Source organism: Pavona decussata, unplaced genomic scaffold (assembly GCF_977016875.1).
Source record: "Pavona decussata unplaced genomic scaffold, jaPavDecu1.1 SCAFFOLD_64, whole genome shotgun sequence".
Classification (NCBI taxonomy): Eukaryota; Metazoa; Cnidaria; class Anthozoa; order Scleractinia; family Agariciidae; genus Pavona; species Pavona decussata.
Window position 1 is genome coordinate 5,288,802 of NW_028145484.1, and position 19,264 is coordinate 5,308,065.

At 37.4% G+C, this 19,264-nt stretch overlaps 1 protein-coding gene and 1 pseudogene across 2 annotated transcripts; one reads left to right on the forward strand and one right to left on the reverse strand.

Moving 5' to 3' along the window:
- Positions 1–1,055: 1,055 nt before the first annotated feature.
- Positions 1,056–12,193, forward strand: LOC146478697 (RNA polymerase II-associated factor 1 homolog). Its single transcript, XM_085112314.1, has 15 exons — positions 1,056–1,229; positions 3,112–3,138; positions 3,814–3,909; positions 4,601–4,722; positions 5,165–5,231; positions 5,605–5,706; positions 7,706–7,754; positions 7,868–7,924; positions 8,003–8,071; positions 8,629–8,732; positions 9,403–9,519; positions 10,255–10,321; positions 10,510–10,571; positions 10,759–10,867; positions 11,613–12,193. Exons 1-15 carry the CDS (start codon positions 1,180–1,182, stop codon positions 11,970–11,972), a joined length of 1,458 nt encoding a protein of 485 aa, XP_084968440.1. The 5' UTR covers positions 1,056–1,179; the 3' UTR covers positions 11,973–12,193.
- A 125-nt stretch (positions 12,194–12,318) lies between these two features.
- On the reverse strand, positions 12,319–17,097 carry LOC146478698 (CST complex subunit STN1-like; annotated as a pseudogene). Its single transcript, XR_014865157.1, has 7 exons — positions 16,874–17,097; positions 16,366–16,464; positions 15,284–15,442; positions 14,570–14,836; positions 13,826–13,945; positions 13,013–13,073; positions 12,319–12,589 (listed from the first exon to the last, which is right to left on the reverse strand). The product of XR_014865157.1 is annotated as a CST complex subunit STN1-like (transcript).
- Positions 17,098–19,264: the final 2,167 nt, after the last annotated feature.

Genomic DNA, 19,264 nt, shown 5'->3' on the forward strand with positions numbered 1-19,264 from the left:
AAATGCCTGATACAATTCAAAACGTGAAAAAACGTAATTTGTCAGTTTACTCACGGAGCACGCCACCAAAGAGCTCTTCTCTGAGAAACTCGATTCAACGGTGTCCGTGCGTTCCGGATCGAATACAGTAAAAATCCCCCAGTAAGAACCTGTATTTCAACAATTTCTTATATAAATGGTACTTAACAGACATGTAGGCTACATAGGTTCTTAAACACTGGGTTTTTTCCATGATTTTCTTGATAACAAAATAGTATACTGGCTGGAAGAATTTAGTGTTACTGTCTAATGCGTATAGTAGTGCAATAATGTGTGCACTGTAAATTATGTCTTCTTTATTACCATCAAAACAAAGAGATGTTTTACGAAATGTTGGCCTTTCCTATACCTGAGAGCTTATTTTATTTTACTTATAAATTCTAAGTCTAGAATAAGAACCAGATTTAGATTTAAGGCTTAACAAATTTAAAGGGTGTCTAAATAGAAATTTTAGCCTAACAGGTTCTTAAAATTCAGGTTCTTACTCGCGGGTTTTTACTGTAACTTTTTCCGCCAGTTTTGAAAGCAAGAAAAACTCAAATATACAGTACAAAAATAATATTTTTGGCATGGTTTTCGATATCCTTTAAAAATACATAATAGGATGAAATAGGAGCAGAAGGCGACATCGTATTGCTCTCTTAGCCTGTAGAATGGTCGTTATTTTAATGAGTTTTGCACTTACCCCCCCCCCCCCCCCCCAAGAAGCAAAGAGATTGGTCCGTGTACGCAATGCAGTTTTCCATCCACTTTAGTTACAATATCTCCTTCCTAAACAGGAAAAACATTTTGGAGTAAACTGCAGAATAGTACCAGGAAAATTATTCTCGGTGTCCCGTCCCGACTTAACCGATCAAGGTCCCCTCATTTGTTTTTTCAGCTGGGATTCTGTAAACAAGCAAACAAATAAACAGAAACAAAATAAATAAAATATAGCAGGCGCAAGGAGGGACAACGCGGAACCATCGTCGAGCAGGACCTGGGACTATCCTCAACACCAGACTTTCCCGTTCGAACTCGGCCAGGAGGCCATCTTGAATTTAGTGTGAAAAACGCACATTGTGAACATCTAATGTAAAATGTAGAATTCTAGGAGTGTAGAGGTTATTTCAGCTTCCTCTGAGTGTTTCTTAGCTCGAAATGGCACCAACCATTCAGGATGGTCAAAAGAACAGGGATCAAGACAGAAGGTAGGTTCATTCTTTCCTTCTTCTCTCGAGACCTCGCGTCGCAAACACTGTGACATCTTTGCAAGAACTATTTAAACTTAAGCTCTATAATTTCTTGCTCTCGTTTGATTTCGTTGTGAAAAAAATTATGTATATGTAAAGCTATCGGTAGAAACTCTGCACGTATTGGAGTTTGGTTTTCATGTGAGGCATACTTTGTACAAATAAGCTAGCTTAATCGTGATTTCAGCTTGTTAACTTCGAATTTTCCAAACTGCATCTTTAATTATCTGAGCTTTCATGTAAGCTGTAAGCTTCACCTGATCAAAAATAACTTTTTAACGTCGATCATCTACAAACTAAAAACTTTTGGCAGGAATAAATCGATCAAAGTTTCCTGAACAGAATGAGCTTTTCATTAGATGTCTCATAAAAAGCCCATTAATTTACTTTGTTTTCATGTTGTGGTCAGAGTCACAATAAACGAGACGAGAATGTAACTGTAAAGGGTGATTTACATGGTATGACTTTGTGGCATGCGACAAGCTTACAACAGGCCTACAACACAAATTGTTTTGTGTAAATCAAACCTACAACTCGCTTATGACTGTCGTGTACATCACAAAAAATGTTGTAGGATTTTGAAACATGTTTTAAAATCCTATGACAATCGTAGGTGTAGGTAAGGTATCCGGTCACCTCGCCATCAGGGAGTCTCGCCACCAACCAACTCGCCGCCACGAAACCAACTCGCCACCAAGCGAAGTCTTCTCTGATAAGTCAAGGAGAAATAGCTGTTCGGGGACTATAATTTTCATCGGTTCGCTTGTCTGTATGCATATTACGACCTTTACCGAAGTGATGTCTAGGGAACTTACTGACGGCATTTTCGAAACTCGCTGAGTTGTGCTTGTAATCTCGAGAGCGAGAAATTGTAAGCTCAGTGCAAGGAATCGAGAACTTGCTAGCTGGAACTGAAGCTTTCGTAAAGCAAGTAACAAATAAACAATAGCTTTCTCTAATTTAACTTCACTGACCGCTTGCTTGCTTCTCTTAGAGACTCGAACATGTACAATCGAACGTGTAAAATCAAACAGAATCGAACTGTAGACCGAAAGAGCTTTGTAATTCATTTCAATTTGGTTTCAAACAGTGCTTTGCGGGTCAAATAAGCTATGAACAGCGCCAGTCAATTGAAGTATCGTTTTTTACTGCATCGCGGTAATCAGACTGGCATACTCCGGTGCCACACTTGCAGTGTTGCCAACGGAGACAACCATCCCACTGGAGACCTTCTTGACGGGCTCTGACTGACCCGACCCTATCCAGCCAAACGTTGTTGTTTTCTTAGAGGTTTGCAGCAGTGATTGACGGCTGAGTAAAAAGCGTTAAGGTTGGTTGAATCTTGAACTTCAGAGTCTACAAGTTATTGAAGGACGCAGTAACCTGATCGTTCTGTAGTTAGTCTACTATGAACCGATGAGTTGTAACTGATAAAGATTATTTGTGGAGTATATTTGGGTAATAATAAACTAAATATAAACAGGAAAGTGGGTCATTATTGCTACTCGGTCATATTTGCGATGAAATCAAAACAGATACTCTTACTCGTCGTTCTGAAGTTGGCTGGTGGCGAGGTGGTTTTGTGGTGGCGAGTTGGTTGGTGGCGAGACTCCCTGGTGGCGAGGTGACCGTAATTCGTAGGTAATGTTGAGTGACAAGAGTTGTGTGCGACTTTTTGCTTGATGTGAGCAGTGCGTGCCCCAGAAATCGCATGCAACAGTCGTAAGTAAGTTGTACTGTCTAAATCGGCCTTAAGACAATGCTGCACTGTATAAAAAGAATGTGTTGTTAAGTAGGAAAGACTTTCCAGTGTTGATGTATTTCTATGCATTTCTTTCAGGCAAAGTTCACTCCGGTCAACAGTGAGGTAATCACAGGCATCATAATTTAGTTGTACATACATTTTCATTAAAATTCACACAACGAGAAACAGATTACAATTATTTTTGGCATGAGTGTTAGAACCATGTTTTAATTTAACATTTATATTAAACAACTATTATCATTATTATTATTATTATTATTATTATTATTATTATTATTATTATTATTTCGCTTGAAAAATTTGAAAAATGAAAACAACTTCTAAAAATGTTCTTAAACAGGAAACTCCAAACGTTATTGACATTTCAGTCATCTTCAGGATGATGTTAAAAACAAAACGCAACTTGCTAAAATTATACTGCATTTTTTCATGTGGGAATAGTTTTGCAATGAAACAGTGTACCTAATGTTCAATGCAACCTCTTTTTGGCAAATTATTTCAAAAATATCTCTGCAGCATTTTACCAGAATGATGAATTAAAATGGTCATCATGTGTTACAACCCTTGTTTGTAAATAATTCTGTGGGACGCTAAAGAACCCACTCACTGTTCACAAAGAGTAGGGTACGTAGTTCCCGGTGTTGTGGTCTGGTCTTGGTGTGTGTACTCTCATGGTTGGGTGGGTAAATGCTCGGAGATATTACACGTAGCTGCATTAAGCTACTCTGTAAATCCGAGGGTAAATAAAGATTGATGATGATGTGTGCTTTGTTACAGCAAAGCAGATTTTGTATCCAGAGTCAAGTACAACAACAATCTTCCTGACATTCCTTTTGACGCCAAGTTCATTACTTATCCCTTTGAATCAAACAGGTCAGTGGTATTTTCTTAACAGGGTTGATAAGGTAATTTCGCCACATTATAAGAGCACAGACATTTCGAACGTTAGTTCTTCATCCTGGGTGAATCATCCAAGGTCGTGTCATGTAAATAGCATCGACTATCTCTTTTCTTCAATTCGAAGACTAGAAAGTTAACTAAGGATGTCATGTCACATGCTGAAGTATATGTACAGTCAATTCTTTGAAAGGCAGCCACACTCGCTGTACCAGCCATAGAGGTGTCCACCTAACAGGCATCTACATGAGAATGATGTATTATTCAGTAATGACACAGGCAAGCTCAGAAAAAGAAATTCCGAGTGCTCCTATCAGAAGTCGAACCTAAGACCTGCCGATTACTAGTTCAGATGCTCTACCACTGAGCTACAGGAGACTCGTGGGAGCTAAGGCCATTAAACTAGGTTCATGGGACAAACATCCAGCACACTGCTAAGATTGGAATGTCAATGAGTGGCATATACGCAATGAAAGGAAGTGTGGTGTAATTTGTAACATGTAGTTACAAGTGACACTTAAACAACTGAAATTTGGCCGACCACTCTTACGATCATGTCAGCCTTAGAGAGGTGTCTGCTTTAAGAGAGAGGACTGTTTTTAGGTATAACCTGTAAATACAATTTCCTCTTTGATTGCATAACCTTTTCACGTTTTCTGAACACCAGATTTGTGGAGTACAAGCCAACTTCTTTGGAGAAAAATTACAAACATGAGATGCTGACAGAGGTGGATTTGGGAGTCAACATTGATCTTATTGATCCCGATACATACGCTCTGGATCCTAATGGTGAGGTTTATACAAACAGCATTTGCACAAAAACTTTAGTGGTAAAGTATGCTCATGTGTAAAGGTGTAGTCGGGTGGACGGTTTTCGCCTCTCCTCAAAAACCAACATTTCCAAATTCTAATTCGATCTGGAGAGTGTCTCCAATTAGCGCTTTGCGCTAAATACATTGACACTTAAATATGAAAGTGCTATATATTAAAGGAAAACTCTAACATTCTTTATGCACACATGCTAACAACACAAGAAATCCTGTGTACCAGTAGTTAGGATGAACAATGCGATTCAATGGAATCGCTTTAAAATGAACTTGGCATATGAAAATAATTATGGTGGTATAATTAGGTGGTCACGAAATATCAAAAGTTGTCTCGTCACTCAAAATTTGCTGAATTGTAGATTTTAAGCTGTTACCTAACATTACTTTGTTATTGTTGATTTTAGTGTCCCTTGATCCTGATGACGAGAAGTTACTGGAAGAAGAACCTGTTAATTTGCCTGATAAAAAACGGTTTGGTTTATATTTTTTCAACTCTTAAGCTTTAACTCAAACCAAAACTAAGTGATATTGAACTTTTACATGTGTACCATACGTTACTGATTTTTTAGTATTCTGTTACTGGTTTTCAGTATCTTTTACTCATAATTTTGGATGCTGTTTAGTATATTTAAAGGTGCAGTGTCATCTATTTTTAGCGTCACTTCGAATAGTAAAAAAAAAAACATTTGTATCGACGTCGACATTAAAATAATTGTTCAGTTTTGTTAACTATAACCCTTCAAGTCCACAGAAACTAGTATCATTCATCTTTGGCTGAGGATGGCTTGGATGGAAATGGATTGCAACTTGAAATTGCCTTTTCCTGCCTTGTTGTTTTACACAGGACGGCACACCATAACAAGAATGTCTCATGGCTTAGACGAACAGAGTACATTTCAACTGAGTATAACAGAAGCCGCACAAGCAATGAGATGGTGGAAACCAAGTAAGTTAATCTGTATTATGATTAAATTGTTTTGTTTGTATTTTTCTTAGTTGTGTAATAATAATTTGCAAAATTCAACGAAGTTTTTTTTTGTAGTGAGGGTACACTACAAGGTATACATTCAAGTTTTTCAGTTTTGTACCTTCAAAGTTGTTTATTCATACATCCATTCTATATTATTTTCAAATAATTTTTCCATAAAAATTAACATTTTGCAACATTTCCATTTTTCAAACATCATTGTAATCAGAGAAATGACAATGAAAACTGAATATAAATTACTGTTCAAGTCTTATCCTTTTGATCTAAAATCTGAAACTGACTTGAACAGTTTTTAAATATTTCAGTTTTCGTTGTCATTTCATTGCATGATAAACATGTTCAAAACAATAAAATGTTGGAACATGTTAATTTTATATTTTACCTATAATGTGTGGTTCCAGAAAATATCCATACCCCCACCACGGAGGGACGTTCACATAGGACCCCCCCAACCCCCAGGATTTTCCATTTTCGGGGTATTTCTTTAACCCCCCCCCCCCCCCCACCCACCCTTTTGGAAATTCCTTAAATACAGAATACACCCCCCACCCCCTCTGGAAAAGTTTTATTTCAAAAGAACGCCTCAAAAATCAGTTTGATGTGAACTTTTCAGAAATATCAAGAACTGCCTACACAAGGAGAAAATATGCGTTATCGATGAGCGCACATGCCGTTCAATTTCACGGGTAGAGTTCGCCAAAAAGCTCTTGATACTAAAATAATTGTTGTGTTTTATATTTACCTGTGGTCATTGACATCAAACTTTACCATTAGCTTTGCTGAAGATTTTGGAATAAGTCCGGCAATGCAAAAATGTGTTTTCATTTAATTTGCATATGTCATGTTTACCTTCCTGTGCAAATTTTAGGAGATCAAAGAGATTATCGCTTTAGTTCTAATCAATCGATTTTTCTCCTGGTAATCATTCAGTCTAGTTATTTTAGTTTTCCTATTGAATCATAATAGCATGGACAAAATAAGCATTAGCAGGGCAGGGAGACAAATGGAGCTTTCAGATCGTAACTTGAAACCGCAGACGAAATGGAGCCCCAAAAGGAAATTAGCACGCATGTTCACCTTCTTATGCAAATTTTGTATGAGATCAATAACGCATTAAAAGAATGTCGAATTGGCTCTATTTTGTTGAATTTTGGCATACAAAATTAAGTTAATAGTTTTGGACTTTGAGTTGAAATACTTTGGACAAAATAAGTTTTAACATGGGTCAGTTTTGACAAACCAGTTATAATTGACCGCGGGAATTGACCTTTGCCCGTAACTCTACACAGCATACAAAAAATTAATAACAAACAAATATTTCAATGTTTAATGTAAAATTGGGGCTTCCACTTTATAGCCATACAAAATTTTCCCTTTTAAACATTGATACAAATTCAATTGTTGCCAATGAACAATATTTTTCTAACCAAGAAAGTTTCACAAACAACAGTTTTATAATAACTGAGTCACGCAACGCAGACATAGATTTCTTGTCTCAGTTGGAGTACTTCGCTTACAAAGGCTTTTCAGAGAAGGGAAACATGCTTTTAATGTAACAAGGGTTTCTTTAAAACAGTTAAACAAAGTAACGTCTTCAAGAAAGATCTACGAAGTTGCAAAGTTGGTAAGTTACAATTTTGAACATTTATGTCTGACATGAACGTGAAGTTGACCGTCTGGAAACTTATCCAACCATTCCACCCCTCTGGAATTTCCAATTCCCTCCGTGGTGGGGGTATGGATATTTTCTGGAACCACACAATAAGGACATTTACTAGAAACTATTTTTACTCAAAAAATAAATCCCCCTTATAATATTATTTAAATGCCCCCCTCCAAATTAGTACTGTCAGTATCATAAAAAGTAATATTACACATACTACATATTTTCAAGATTTTGAATATTTAATCAAATCACCAACACCAATAATGTTGTTATTGTTCCTTTTATTCTCAGGGTTGGCTTCAATGTGAAAAAGAAATTCCAAGGCACAGACATTTACAAGGTACGTGTACATGTAAAATATCTTTTTCCCATCATTTCCAAATCATTTATTGCTGTTGAAAGTATATTAATTGAATTAATCAAATTGTATGTCATTTAATTTAACTGTCATAGGATCGTGAAAGCCAGATTGCTGCCATTGAAGGCACCTTTGATGCAGCCCAAAGACCTGTAAGTAGCATGCCATAGTACATTGTAATTCTTGTTGACATATAATTCATAGAGCATTCTTTTTCTTTGTTGTTCTAGATTCTCCGTCATCCAACTAAGCCTAATGTCACACCAGTGGAAGTTTTACCTGTTTTCCCAGACTTTCAGGTAACTCAAATGTACATTATAGTAATTTAAGTCTGAATATGGAGCCACATATGGCTTAGGTGCAACCTAGACAAATGACGGGTTCTCTGCAAAAGGGGCATTAACTTTTTTGGCCAAAAAATCAGAAAAATGCTCCAAACGCCCAGCTTTAGTTTGCACTGTAGATTTCCACTTAACCCTAGAAAGTATTGAATTTTTTTGTGCCAAGGCTAACTTACTCGGAGTTTTGCCTCTGCTTTAATGTAGTGGCAGCTCATTTGATCGAAATTAATACTTTGAAATTCAGCCTTTAGGCAAAAAGAATATATGGATCCACACATAATGCATAATATCCCCAGTGCGTACTAGAACTGGGTAAGTTTGGAGTGTTTATCTGACTTTTCGGGCAAAAAAAGCAATATTTGTGCCTTTTACAGAACCCTTCAAATGCCTACAGTCCCAGAAATCATTGGAGCGGTGTATATCACACCAGGAATTTAATTACATCCCCATCAAAATGACAGAATACACTCTTTGATTCTTCTCTCATCATTTGTCAAATCATTGTTGGTTTCTAGATGTGGGCTCATCCCTGCGCTCATGTCATATTTGACACTGACCCCACCCCACGGGGGAGGAGTGGTCCTGCAGAGGAGGAGGAAATGTCGCAAGCAATGATCAGGTCAGTAACTGAATACAAGTGTTTTACCTTGAGGGAGTGGGTGGGGTGAAATCATGCATGGCCCAATTGGCCTAATTGACCATAAAATGACAACCCTTTTGTTAAATTTTGTTGCACTTGGCCACCCAGACTGGTCAGTTTCCAAAGTTTGTAAAGTGCACCATTTTGAAGGGCTGACTCTACAAATTTTTCTTGAGAATGGTGTGTTATTCTAAAAAGTGACACAGGCATACTCGGAAAAAAGAAATTCGAGTGCTCCTATCAGGAGTTGAACCTAAGACCTCCTGATTACTAGTTCAGATGCTCTACCACTTAGCTACAGGAGACTTGTGGGAGCAAAGGCCATAAAACTAGGTTCATTGGACAAATAGAACCTAGTGCTGTAAATTTGCTTCAGGACACATTAATCATCCTTTTATAAGTTAAACTCTTAAGTCCCAGGAATGACAGTTTCTACAGTGCAATTCGGTTTTGTGATAATCAATACATAGTTAAGAATGCAGGCGACACTCAGTCTGTTTTGATGCTTAAAGAACTTAACTTCTCCAAGCACAGCTGTACTACCAGACATGTAGAGAACACAGAGAAGCTGTATGATATCCAATTCTAAGAGGCCTGTCGTGATCCCTTCTTTAAATACCAAGTACTGTTTTTTTTTTTGTCTGTGTAGAGGTATGGTGGATGCAAGTGGAGATCAGTTTGTCGCTTACTTCCTTCCATCAGCGGAGACAATTAGAAAGAGAAAACGAGACCAGGAGACTGAGATGGATTACACTGAGGAAGAGGAGTGAGTAACAAGGAGATTTTCAAGCTGTTAACTTTGAGAGTAATAATGTTACTGTCAATTCACTGCCAGGTAGATTGGTTGAAATTATAATTTAAAGAGATCCTTTATAAGACATTGTTGTCTTGATGGGTTACTAAATTCTGGTGGTTAGCATTGCAAGAGGATTGTAGTGGTAGGCATGTCTTCAGTCACATATTGCATTGATCTTCACAGAATTAACAATCTGGCTGCTTTGTGAGTAAAATGACCCTACAGTCACCAAGACTCAGCGGCAACATCAAGGTTCTTTTAAAGGCATTCTCTGTAACAGTGGTTACATGTTATGGCCCTTAAGGTGGCTCTATACCATTTATTCAGTTTTCACTGGTAGTGATATATATTTTTCTTGATGTTCTGGTCCTTTCAGCCCTGTGAAAATATCTGGGTTCAAACATAGCTTTGAGTACCTAAGTCATTATGCTTTGCTAAAACTTTACTAGTTTACAACTAGTAAACCCCATTACCATGGCAACCCACAGATGATACATCTGTTGATTCCTTCACTTAGGACTAGCCAGTTTCAAAACGGGTTTGTCCGAATTTCGTGCAGTAAAAAATTTCATGATTTTCATGAGATAATAACCCTGCAGTGGTAGTAAGCTGTCCTGACGTTTCACTGGAAAATGGTTACAATTTGTAATGTAGAAACCATACTGTTTACTGACTGGAATCTAAAAAATTACTATTTTGTGTCAGGTATGAATACAAAATGGCACGTGAGTACAACTGGAATGTGAAGAATAAGGCAACGAAAGGCTACGAGGTGAGATGGAAAGGTTGGCAGTACAATGCACAACTTTTTAACAATAATTTGATGGCTTCTTTTCAAAATACAGCAACCGCTGTAAAGTTTTGTTTAGCCAGTCGAAATGGAAGCCATTTTGTTGCTTGTAGTGTGACTGTTGCTTTGTAATGGTGACATTCATTTATCTTGGGTTTACTTTTTCCTAGGAAAACTATTTCTTTGTTTTCCGAGAAGGAGAGGGAGCATTCTATGACGAATTAGTAACAAGGTAAGAAATGCTTTCTGTACAGAACTAATGATTAAGTCCAAAATCATCAGGGTGTTATAATTCTATGCCCTGCTGACTTTTTTAGAATCAAAATGTTAGAGGTAGTATCCCTTACTCTTTAATTTGTCACAAGTAATTTACAGCTGTGTACATTTGACATTGTATCTAATCCATAATCAACTTACAGGGTTCATTTGAGCAAACGGCGAGCCCGCGGTGGTGCAGGAGTACAATCAGCGGTCTCACAGTTAGTTGTTAAACACAGGGACTTGAACGACAATGAAAGAAAAGCACAGGTGAGATTCCCCATTAAACAACAAGAGGACTTGTATTTTTTTTTTTTTATTTCTCCACTACGGTTACAAATAAGATTAGACTTAACTGAATTAACAGTACGTGAAGAGGAGAGGGGCACATCTATTGAAACTAATACTGTGTCCTTTACCTGAGAAACATTCTTTTCTCTCTCTCTCTCTCTCTCTCTCTCTCTCTCTCTCTCTCTCTCTCTCTCTCTCAGAAAGAAAACCGGGCCATCTTGCTTTTGTTACAGTTAAACCGGCAAACCATCTCCAGACAACAGAAAAGGGCATATATAATATAAACTGAATTTCACCCAACTGAAGGCAGTTCTCTATTGTTTTATGAAATAGCAAAGTTTGGTTGCAGTTTATTTTGGAGCTGGATTATTTTTATTATTTTGTGCCAAGTGCATTTTAAAACAGTTCTTGAGGGTGTTTTAATCATTACAAAGGGTAACAAAACATGGATTCAGGCAGTAACTCAAAAACTGGAGTTGTCTGGATGAACATTCGCCCATTATTATACTGCAGGATGCATGCTTCTCTTTTAGACCATTCAAAAGGCTTTGATAATTTGGGTGTGGAAAGGAGGTATTTTTGGACATAAATATACATTATGTACACGTAGTAGTAAGCTGAGGAAGTTGGGGGTGGGGTGGGAGCATAAACTCAACTCTGGTTGGGTTGAATGTTGGAAGAACATGCCTGGCAGTAGCTAATGGCAAGATTTTTATCTCGTCAGCGAATGCGTATGGTTCAACTGGATTCTGCACTAGCTGAAGAAGAAGAAGAAGAAGAGTTTGAAGATGGGGGAGGTGATGAAGAGGAAGATGAGGAAGGTGCAGAAGGTGCAGAGGAGGCAGAAAATGGAGAAGAAGCTGACAAGGAGGAGGAAGAAGAGGAGGAAGGAAACCAAGAGAATAATGGTGATGATGAGAATGATGACGACGATGAGGAGATAAAAGATGAGGCTGATGGAGAGCAAGACAGCAATGATGAGAAAGAAGAAAAGGAGAGCAGTGGAGACGAGGGGTCGAGTGCGGAGGAGTCTGCCAGTGATGATGATGATGATGATGAGGAGGACGACGACGATGATGGCTGAACATTCAAAGGAGAAATGCTGGCAGCAAAAAACTTACTCAGCTTCTGTAAACAACTGGCATGTTATGTCATGCAGATTTTACACCTTTGTATCATGAGATCCCAAGTATACCCAGATTAAAAACTATGAAGTCTCACTTATACACTGTACATAAAACATCTGTAGAACCTTAGTTTGCTATTTTCGTTATTTTTATTTATTAAATAAATAATTACATTCAAGTTATCTTGTTTTGTTTTTAATTTACTTAAATAAAACCCTTGAGCTTAGGTTTAATACTGTACATGTTGACGGATTAGAGATCACTATATTATTGGTTTCCAACTGACTGCTTGAATCTACAGTCAGTTAACTAACTCTGAATACAGTAAACTAAATGCCATCTTTCCAATGAAAACAATCACAACAGCTTCCTTAAATTACTTGCTGGTTTATGGAATTAGGTCTGTTGCCTCATACTAAGCAGTACTCATGCTCACTCTGTCTATAGATATCACTACTCTGTAAAAATTTGTCGAGTGATTCCTCTACTTGATGTAACGTTACATGATGAAACTTGTGCGAAGAGTGAAGTACGTCCATGATGGCCCATTTGGACACTGGTGTACCTGATTGAACTGAAAAAATGATCATAAAAAAATGAAAATGATGACAAACACTACCCTTCACTGCCCTCAAATGCCAAGAATTCCAGTACAAACGTCTGTCTGAGTGATCAAACACAGGGAAGTGTATTTAGAAAATACTCAAAATTCAAGATTAACTGCTTCACTGACTGACTGACTGCCCAAGGCATTGATTAATTTTTTATTCATGAATTCAGTCATGGACTGTCTGACTGATTGATTCATTTGAAGATAATTCATACATTCATTCAATCATTCATTCACTTGTGAACTGTTGACTAATTGGCTGACTGACACAAGTCTGTATGCATGCTAAATTAAAGCGAATTCAGAGACATTTGGATGCCAAGGCCAAGTCAACATTTACGTTCCTTTTGCATCGGGTGCTTCAATATTGATTGAAGCTTGTATTACCTGAAATCTTCTTCATGGCATTCAAGATGGCTGATGCCAGATTGTGCTGATGACTGATAACCTATTAAATATACCAAAAAACACCATTTAGTAAAGCTAAACAACTGGATAAATCATCTCTTTTGCTATGTTAATCATGCATTAAATTATCCAGGCTGTAGGTTGCCCCTCTCTAGGTTGTTATGTGTGTCACAAACAAGATTTTGTCACACCAATCTTGTTCCAGGTAAGAGCTTCCATAATCAACCATATTGGTGTTCTCAGTATTGAACCAGATGGGAACTATATTGAAAATATTTGCATGTCAAAAGATTTGCGTGCGCAAGCCAGGTCCAGGTCAATAACAAGAATATGAACACGGTCTATTAGTAGTCACCAACGCTGAGTATTAAGCAAAAGGGTTCTGCTGGGTAAATTTCTGTTAAAACAAAGACAAATGTAGTGGACATAAACCCAGATACCGTGTAGCCTGCAAGAGCTAAGGCTTTTTCCAAGTCTTGGCTATTGCAGACTAAAAATGGTGATGTGTGAGAAACTTTTTAAGTCCTTCCATCCCCTAACTACCTAGAACCTCCAGATTAAATTCTAAGTTTACTGTACTGTTGAATTCATTTGAATCCTGCACTCTCTGATCTGTTTTTGTTGACTATTTTAAATTCCCTGCTTTTTCACAACTTTCCCCTCAAACTTTATTCTTGACCTTCATTCAAACTCTGTTGTTGTTGTTGTTGCTGTTTATTTTTGGAAAAATAAATCCTCGGAAAAAATCATGGAAAACAGAAAAACAATGTGGCAGAGAAAAATATTGCAGACCTCATAGAGATCTGTCTTAGCATCCTTGAAGTACACCAAACCATCTCTCTCAAGATCTTTAATAACATGACGGATGATTTTCTTTGCTTCGTAAGGGCCATCCAACTTTTTATCATGTACCTAAAAGAAAAAGATTTAGACAGAGAGTGACAACTTGTAAGAAAGCTTCACTAATAATCTTTTTAACTTTGAATTGATGATGATGATAACCTCTTTACACTGTTATTTTCATTGAGTTTTAAATTCATTGAACATTGTAAAAAGTATGTCTTAATTAAATATGTGAACACATAAAATGCAAGGGAAAGAAATTTACTACCAGTTAACACCTTCATCTAATTTACAGTGGAGGTTGGGTGCCTGGGTTCTCCATTGGCTTCCACTTTTTAGCAGCTAATCCCTTGATAAAATTCTGCCCCCGTGGTTTGAAAAGCCATGCCAAAACCAGGCACCTATCACACTGACAAATCAGTGGAAGAAGGTGGGGTGGGGCAAGCTGACTTGAAACATGTTCAATGCAAGATGACTGGGCTGATTTATCTTGGATTATTGACGACTGTGTAAACATTACAACTGCTAACCACAGGGACACAAGGCACCCTTTCTTGTTAACTAAATTAAATTGCATTTAATAACTATTATTAATGAGATTATTAAAAACAACAAAAACAAATGAATTAGGGTTGCAGTCTAATGCTTCACAACTAATGATTTAATAAGGCCATTTGATTATGGTAACTGTACCTGGTTGGTAGAGTTTCCCATGACGGCATCTGTTGCCAGCTGTATTATGTCAGGCTGTAGACACACTAAACTGGAATGCCACCATATTATTCTCTCTGATGTGTTGTAAAATAGCTTTCCTTAGTTGTGCTTCCTTTGACAGAACATTGCTCCCTACTTCAAAATCCCTTAGTGATGGGGTAAAGGGGGGTTCACCGTAGACTGTGTTGGCAAGATTGACTGCTTCTAACCAGAACAGAACCTCTGCATTTGGATCTGATTCTGCATCTGAGAACTGTTAAGGTTTTCAACTTAATTTTCATTTTTGGTGGTAAGAAGAAAGGTGGTTGGAGTGCAGTTATGTAAAAAATAAGATAATTAAATAAAAAATAAAAATATGTATCTTTGGCAGGTCACAAGTATGAAACTACAAACTAGGAAAAATTTGAGTTCCTGACAGGAATCAGATTCATTAATAAGTAGGCAGTTGTTGTCAATAATTATTTCTTCATACCAGTGGGATGCATAGAAGAAGAAGGTATATACCCAAGTGACCATGTGAAAGGAATAAAAACAAACAATATTTCTCGCAAGTATGGATAAACGCCAAGATCGATGATATCAAATGTCTGGAATTAAAACCCACCCACCCAACCTTAGTACATGTAATCCCCCCATTTGGTACTGCTGTAATGACCATTGTTTTTTTAAATTAACATGTGAAAGTATGGATACAGATCAGATTAACAGTGAGTTGTCTTTGTTCTCTAAAAACAGAAATCTTGCCTTGCACTGTTACCAGTTGTCCAAGGTTAAACTGTTCCTTTTCACCATGCACGCTTTGATCAGGTTGGTGCCATTTACAACACGCAATTGTTCCACTCCCATCATCAACTATATTAAGTATTTATTTAACAATAATTAATAAAAAAGCTTAACATATATACAAGCCAGTCATCTGTTTTTCTCTCACAGTCAACGAAACTTTAGTTAGCATGTAAACTCTCAGACTGGTATATGTTTCTCATTAAGCTACTGAAGAGCTTTTGGGCCCAAAAGGCATTTTTCTTTCTCCTTTTTCACAGATTACTGGTTATTAATTTTGTAAAAGCTAACTTAATGTGTTTCCTAATGGACAGCTCTAGAAAATATCCATACTCCCCAACAGCAGGCTTTGGTTTTCAAACCCCTCTCCCCAGGAAATTCCAGTTTAGCTTGAGTTCATACATTACTACTAAAATTTTGGCTTGCAAGACCCCCCCCCCCCCCCCCCCTCCTCCCCCTCGGAATTTCCGATGACCTTCCATGGGGTTGGACCCGTATGGATTTTTTCTGAAACTGAATAATCTTGGAAACTCAACATGTTTTTGCTTTCAAAATAATTTATCAAAAACTGAAAAAACTTTTAGTAAATGAATTTTGTGTATGTAAAATATTTTTTCAAGTTCAAAATCTTTTTGGGAGTTTGAGAAATGCATGCTTGGACTGCATTCTTCATGAAAGATTTTTGTGCCACACTACTGTCCTGTACACCACACATGTGGTGCTACTTTGGCTATAATCATCGCATATCCAACAAGCATGAGTGGAATAATTGGAATTATTGCCAGATTGTGCTGATTTCGCTTTGCAAGAACAACCAGAAGACAATTTAATGGTTGCTATTTCTCGGCCATGGTATAATGGCTCATATTCAATGGCCACTCAGCCAATCAAACCTCTGGAATTGCATTATAAAATGATCCACTTTTTAACAATTCAAATTATGCAAATGTAGGTGTTATCATGCTGTTAATACGATTGTGCTGAATTCCTACCTCCATAAGTTGTGAGTTTCTCCTTTATATCCACACTAACTATATGTCCAAGAATCTCCACTCTAACAACTGGAAGCTTGCTAGAATAACAGTATACCCCTAAGCAGAAATAAGAATTGAAATTCATGAATTTTTTCTAGGATCTTCTTGGTGCTAGGATCTTCCTCCCTACATGTAAAGGTATCTGGTCAGATCGTTCCAACTCAGATCGCTCCACAATATAGTCAGATCGTTCCACAAAAAATTCAGATCGTTCCACAATATAGTCAGATCGTTCAACAAAAAAAGTCAGATCGTTCCACAATAAAGTCAGATCGTTCCACCAAAAAGTCAGATCGTTCCACAATATAGTCAGATCGTTCCACAATATAGTCAGATCGTTCCAAAAAACAAAAGATCAGAGCGTTCCCCAATAAAGTCAGATCGTTCCACAAAAAAGTCAGATCTTTCCACAATATAGTCAGTTCATTCCTACTCAATGAAAACAGCCTCTCATTTTTAAAAATACCTTTGTAATCTGGATGTTCCTGTAAAGACAGAATTCGTTTGACGAACATTTTCATGTGGGTCCAAAACAAGGGATTTAAGCCCCACAGACGCACAGGAAGGAGACCAATGCATTCTCCTCTATCAGTCATTGTACCTGTTAATCAGTTTCTTCCATTGTAGGAAAAATCATACACGAATTTTCGCTTCAAGATTGTAGTAAATACCAACATCAAACTCAACAGAAATAGAAATGCAGAAGATGGGTTCCCTGTTTTCCGCGGTCGTTTCCCGCCATTACGTCGGGGTACTGGAAACAAGAAAATATTAATCCTCAGTCGTCGGTTCGGGAATGTCGAAATCTGGGTACGAGATTAAGAAAATATTAGCTAAGGTCGTTTTGTTGTATGTTTGTGTGTCCCGTTCGTGATTTTTTGTTTGAATATGGAGGAGAATGACGAGCTCAAAGAGCGTCTATGGCTTGGGCGAGATCAAACCAAGATCAAACCGGCAATAAAAGGAAGACTGAGGACTGTGGACTATGGACTGTGGACTGCGGACTGCGGACTGCGGACTGCGGACTGCGGACTGCTCACTGGGTATAAAATAGTGAGGATCGACACTGCAAACATAAAATCTTGCTTTATCTCGGCAAAACACCTAGATTTTTAAATGTAAGGTCTCGCTGAAGAGCTGAGTGTCCTGTATTTTAACTTCCTTTTAGCGTTTGGCCCAGCCGGTTCGGCCCTCTTAGCATTTGAAGTAATATAAAGCAACTTTTCGATGTTTAATACATTCATTCAAACAATTTTTTAACCACTTACACCCTGCTGTACAATGATTTATTATAGAAAACGTCTTTTTTTTTCAAAGCACACTCACTGAAATATAACATTACGCTGTGGATATTGAGCCAGTAACTTACACTGAGAAAATTTAAGGAACAATTAAGGTTGACTTTCGTCATGTTTCTGTTTGTTCAGAATTCGCAATAATAATCTGATAAATTTGACTGTAAGTGTGCATCTAAAACATCTTTGAAAAATTTTAGTCAGCAGCAATTAAAGGTATAACGGTTGGGTCTAATGATAGGTATATCACCGATTAGGAGGTAAATGTTTCATTTCTGGAAATGTAAGTTGGCTAGACGTAATTGCAAGAATAAAATCAAATGGAACTAAATTCTTTTCTCCTTATAAACTCGTTTCCTTTTCCAAACCTTGAGAATTCCTAAGAGATTGACAGTAGCGGAAGGCATGATTCAATTACACAACTTGATTTAAAAGATCTTTGTCTGATTTGTCGCCTCCTTAGAAGTCTGCCCATTTTATCTTAATCTTGTCATATTGAGTTTTGTCAAAGCCGGCCAATTCACATTCGCAATAATAATGAGATAAATTTGTATACAGGTGTGCATCTGAAACATTAATAAATTTTAATCAGCAGCGAAGGTATATTGGTTTGGACTAACGATCGGTACATTAGGTGATAAATGTTATAGTCTGGAAATGTCAATTGACTACACGTATTTATAAGAATAAACTTGTCAGTGTCTTTTCCAAAACTTGAGAATTCCTAGGAGATTGACGAAAGGAGAAGGAATGATTCAATTACACAACTTGATTAAAGATCTTTGTCGTCTCTCTAACAATTTGTTCATGTTATTTTAATTTTGATATACTGAATTTATACAATTAAAATTGTATAGATGTTTTGTACCTGGCTAAAACATAAAACATAACATTTTGCTGAGGATATTGATCCAGCAAGGATACGATCAGCGGAAAATTCGTCTTTGCAGGTCAGTACAAACTAATGTTGACTATGTCCTGAACGTATAGAGGACTATTCCATAAAGTTTATATCTCTGTGTTTCATTTTACAAACGGCGAGGTACCAGCGGTTTTTACAGGAGTAACTGATCGGTGCCGCTCGACTAAAAACCCGCTCTGAAGGTTGGGATAGTGAACATTAGACGTTTAACTAGCTGGAACTTTTCTAAATATCTAGTTTTCTGAGATTTTTTATTACAACACTGGGTAGCTAGGTAAAAACTGTCTCGTTTGTTTTTCCTGCCTGTCAGGACCCCTGTCAGGCTCGTAAAAAATAGTATTTGACTTTTCGCTCTAGCACCGTCTTTACCAATGAAATTTGAAGGCAAGAATCGCGCCAGGAAATAACGGCGGCTCCACTGTCCTATGTGAAACTATTTTACACAGAACATAACCAGCGCTTTTCTTCCAGTTCTTCCACTCGAAAAGGCCGTGAAATACACATGGGCCTCTCCTGGCATTTTTGTCCAATAAAATTACCCTCTTTCGGAAATGTGGAATATCCTCTCAATTTTTCGGTGAGATTTATGGAAAAGATTTCGAATTTCGAGTTCTGCTGTACCGTAATTATTCCATCTTTC

Coding starts and splice junctions, on each gene's coding strand:
- LOC146478697 (XM_085112314.1), top strand. CDS start 1,180: ATGGCACCAACCATTCAGGATGGTCAAAAGAACAGGGATCAAGACAGA. Junction 3,139..3,813: donor TCACTCCGGTCAACAGTGAG/GTAATCACAGGC, acceptor GCTTTGTTACAG/CAAAGCAGATTTTGTATCCA. Junction 8,733..9,402: donor ATGTCGCAAGCAATGATCAG/GTCAGTAACTGA, acceptor TTGTCTGTGTAG/AGGTATGGTGGATGCAAGTG.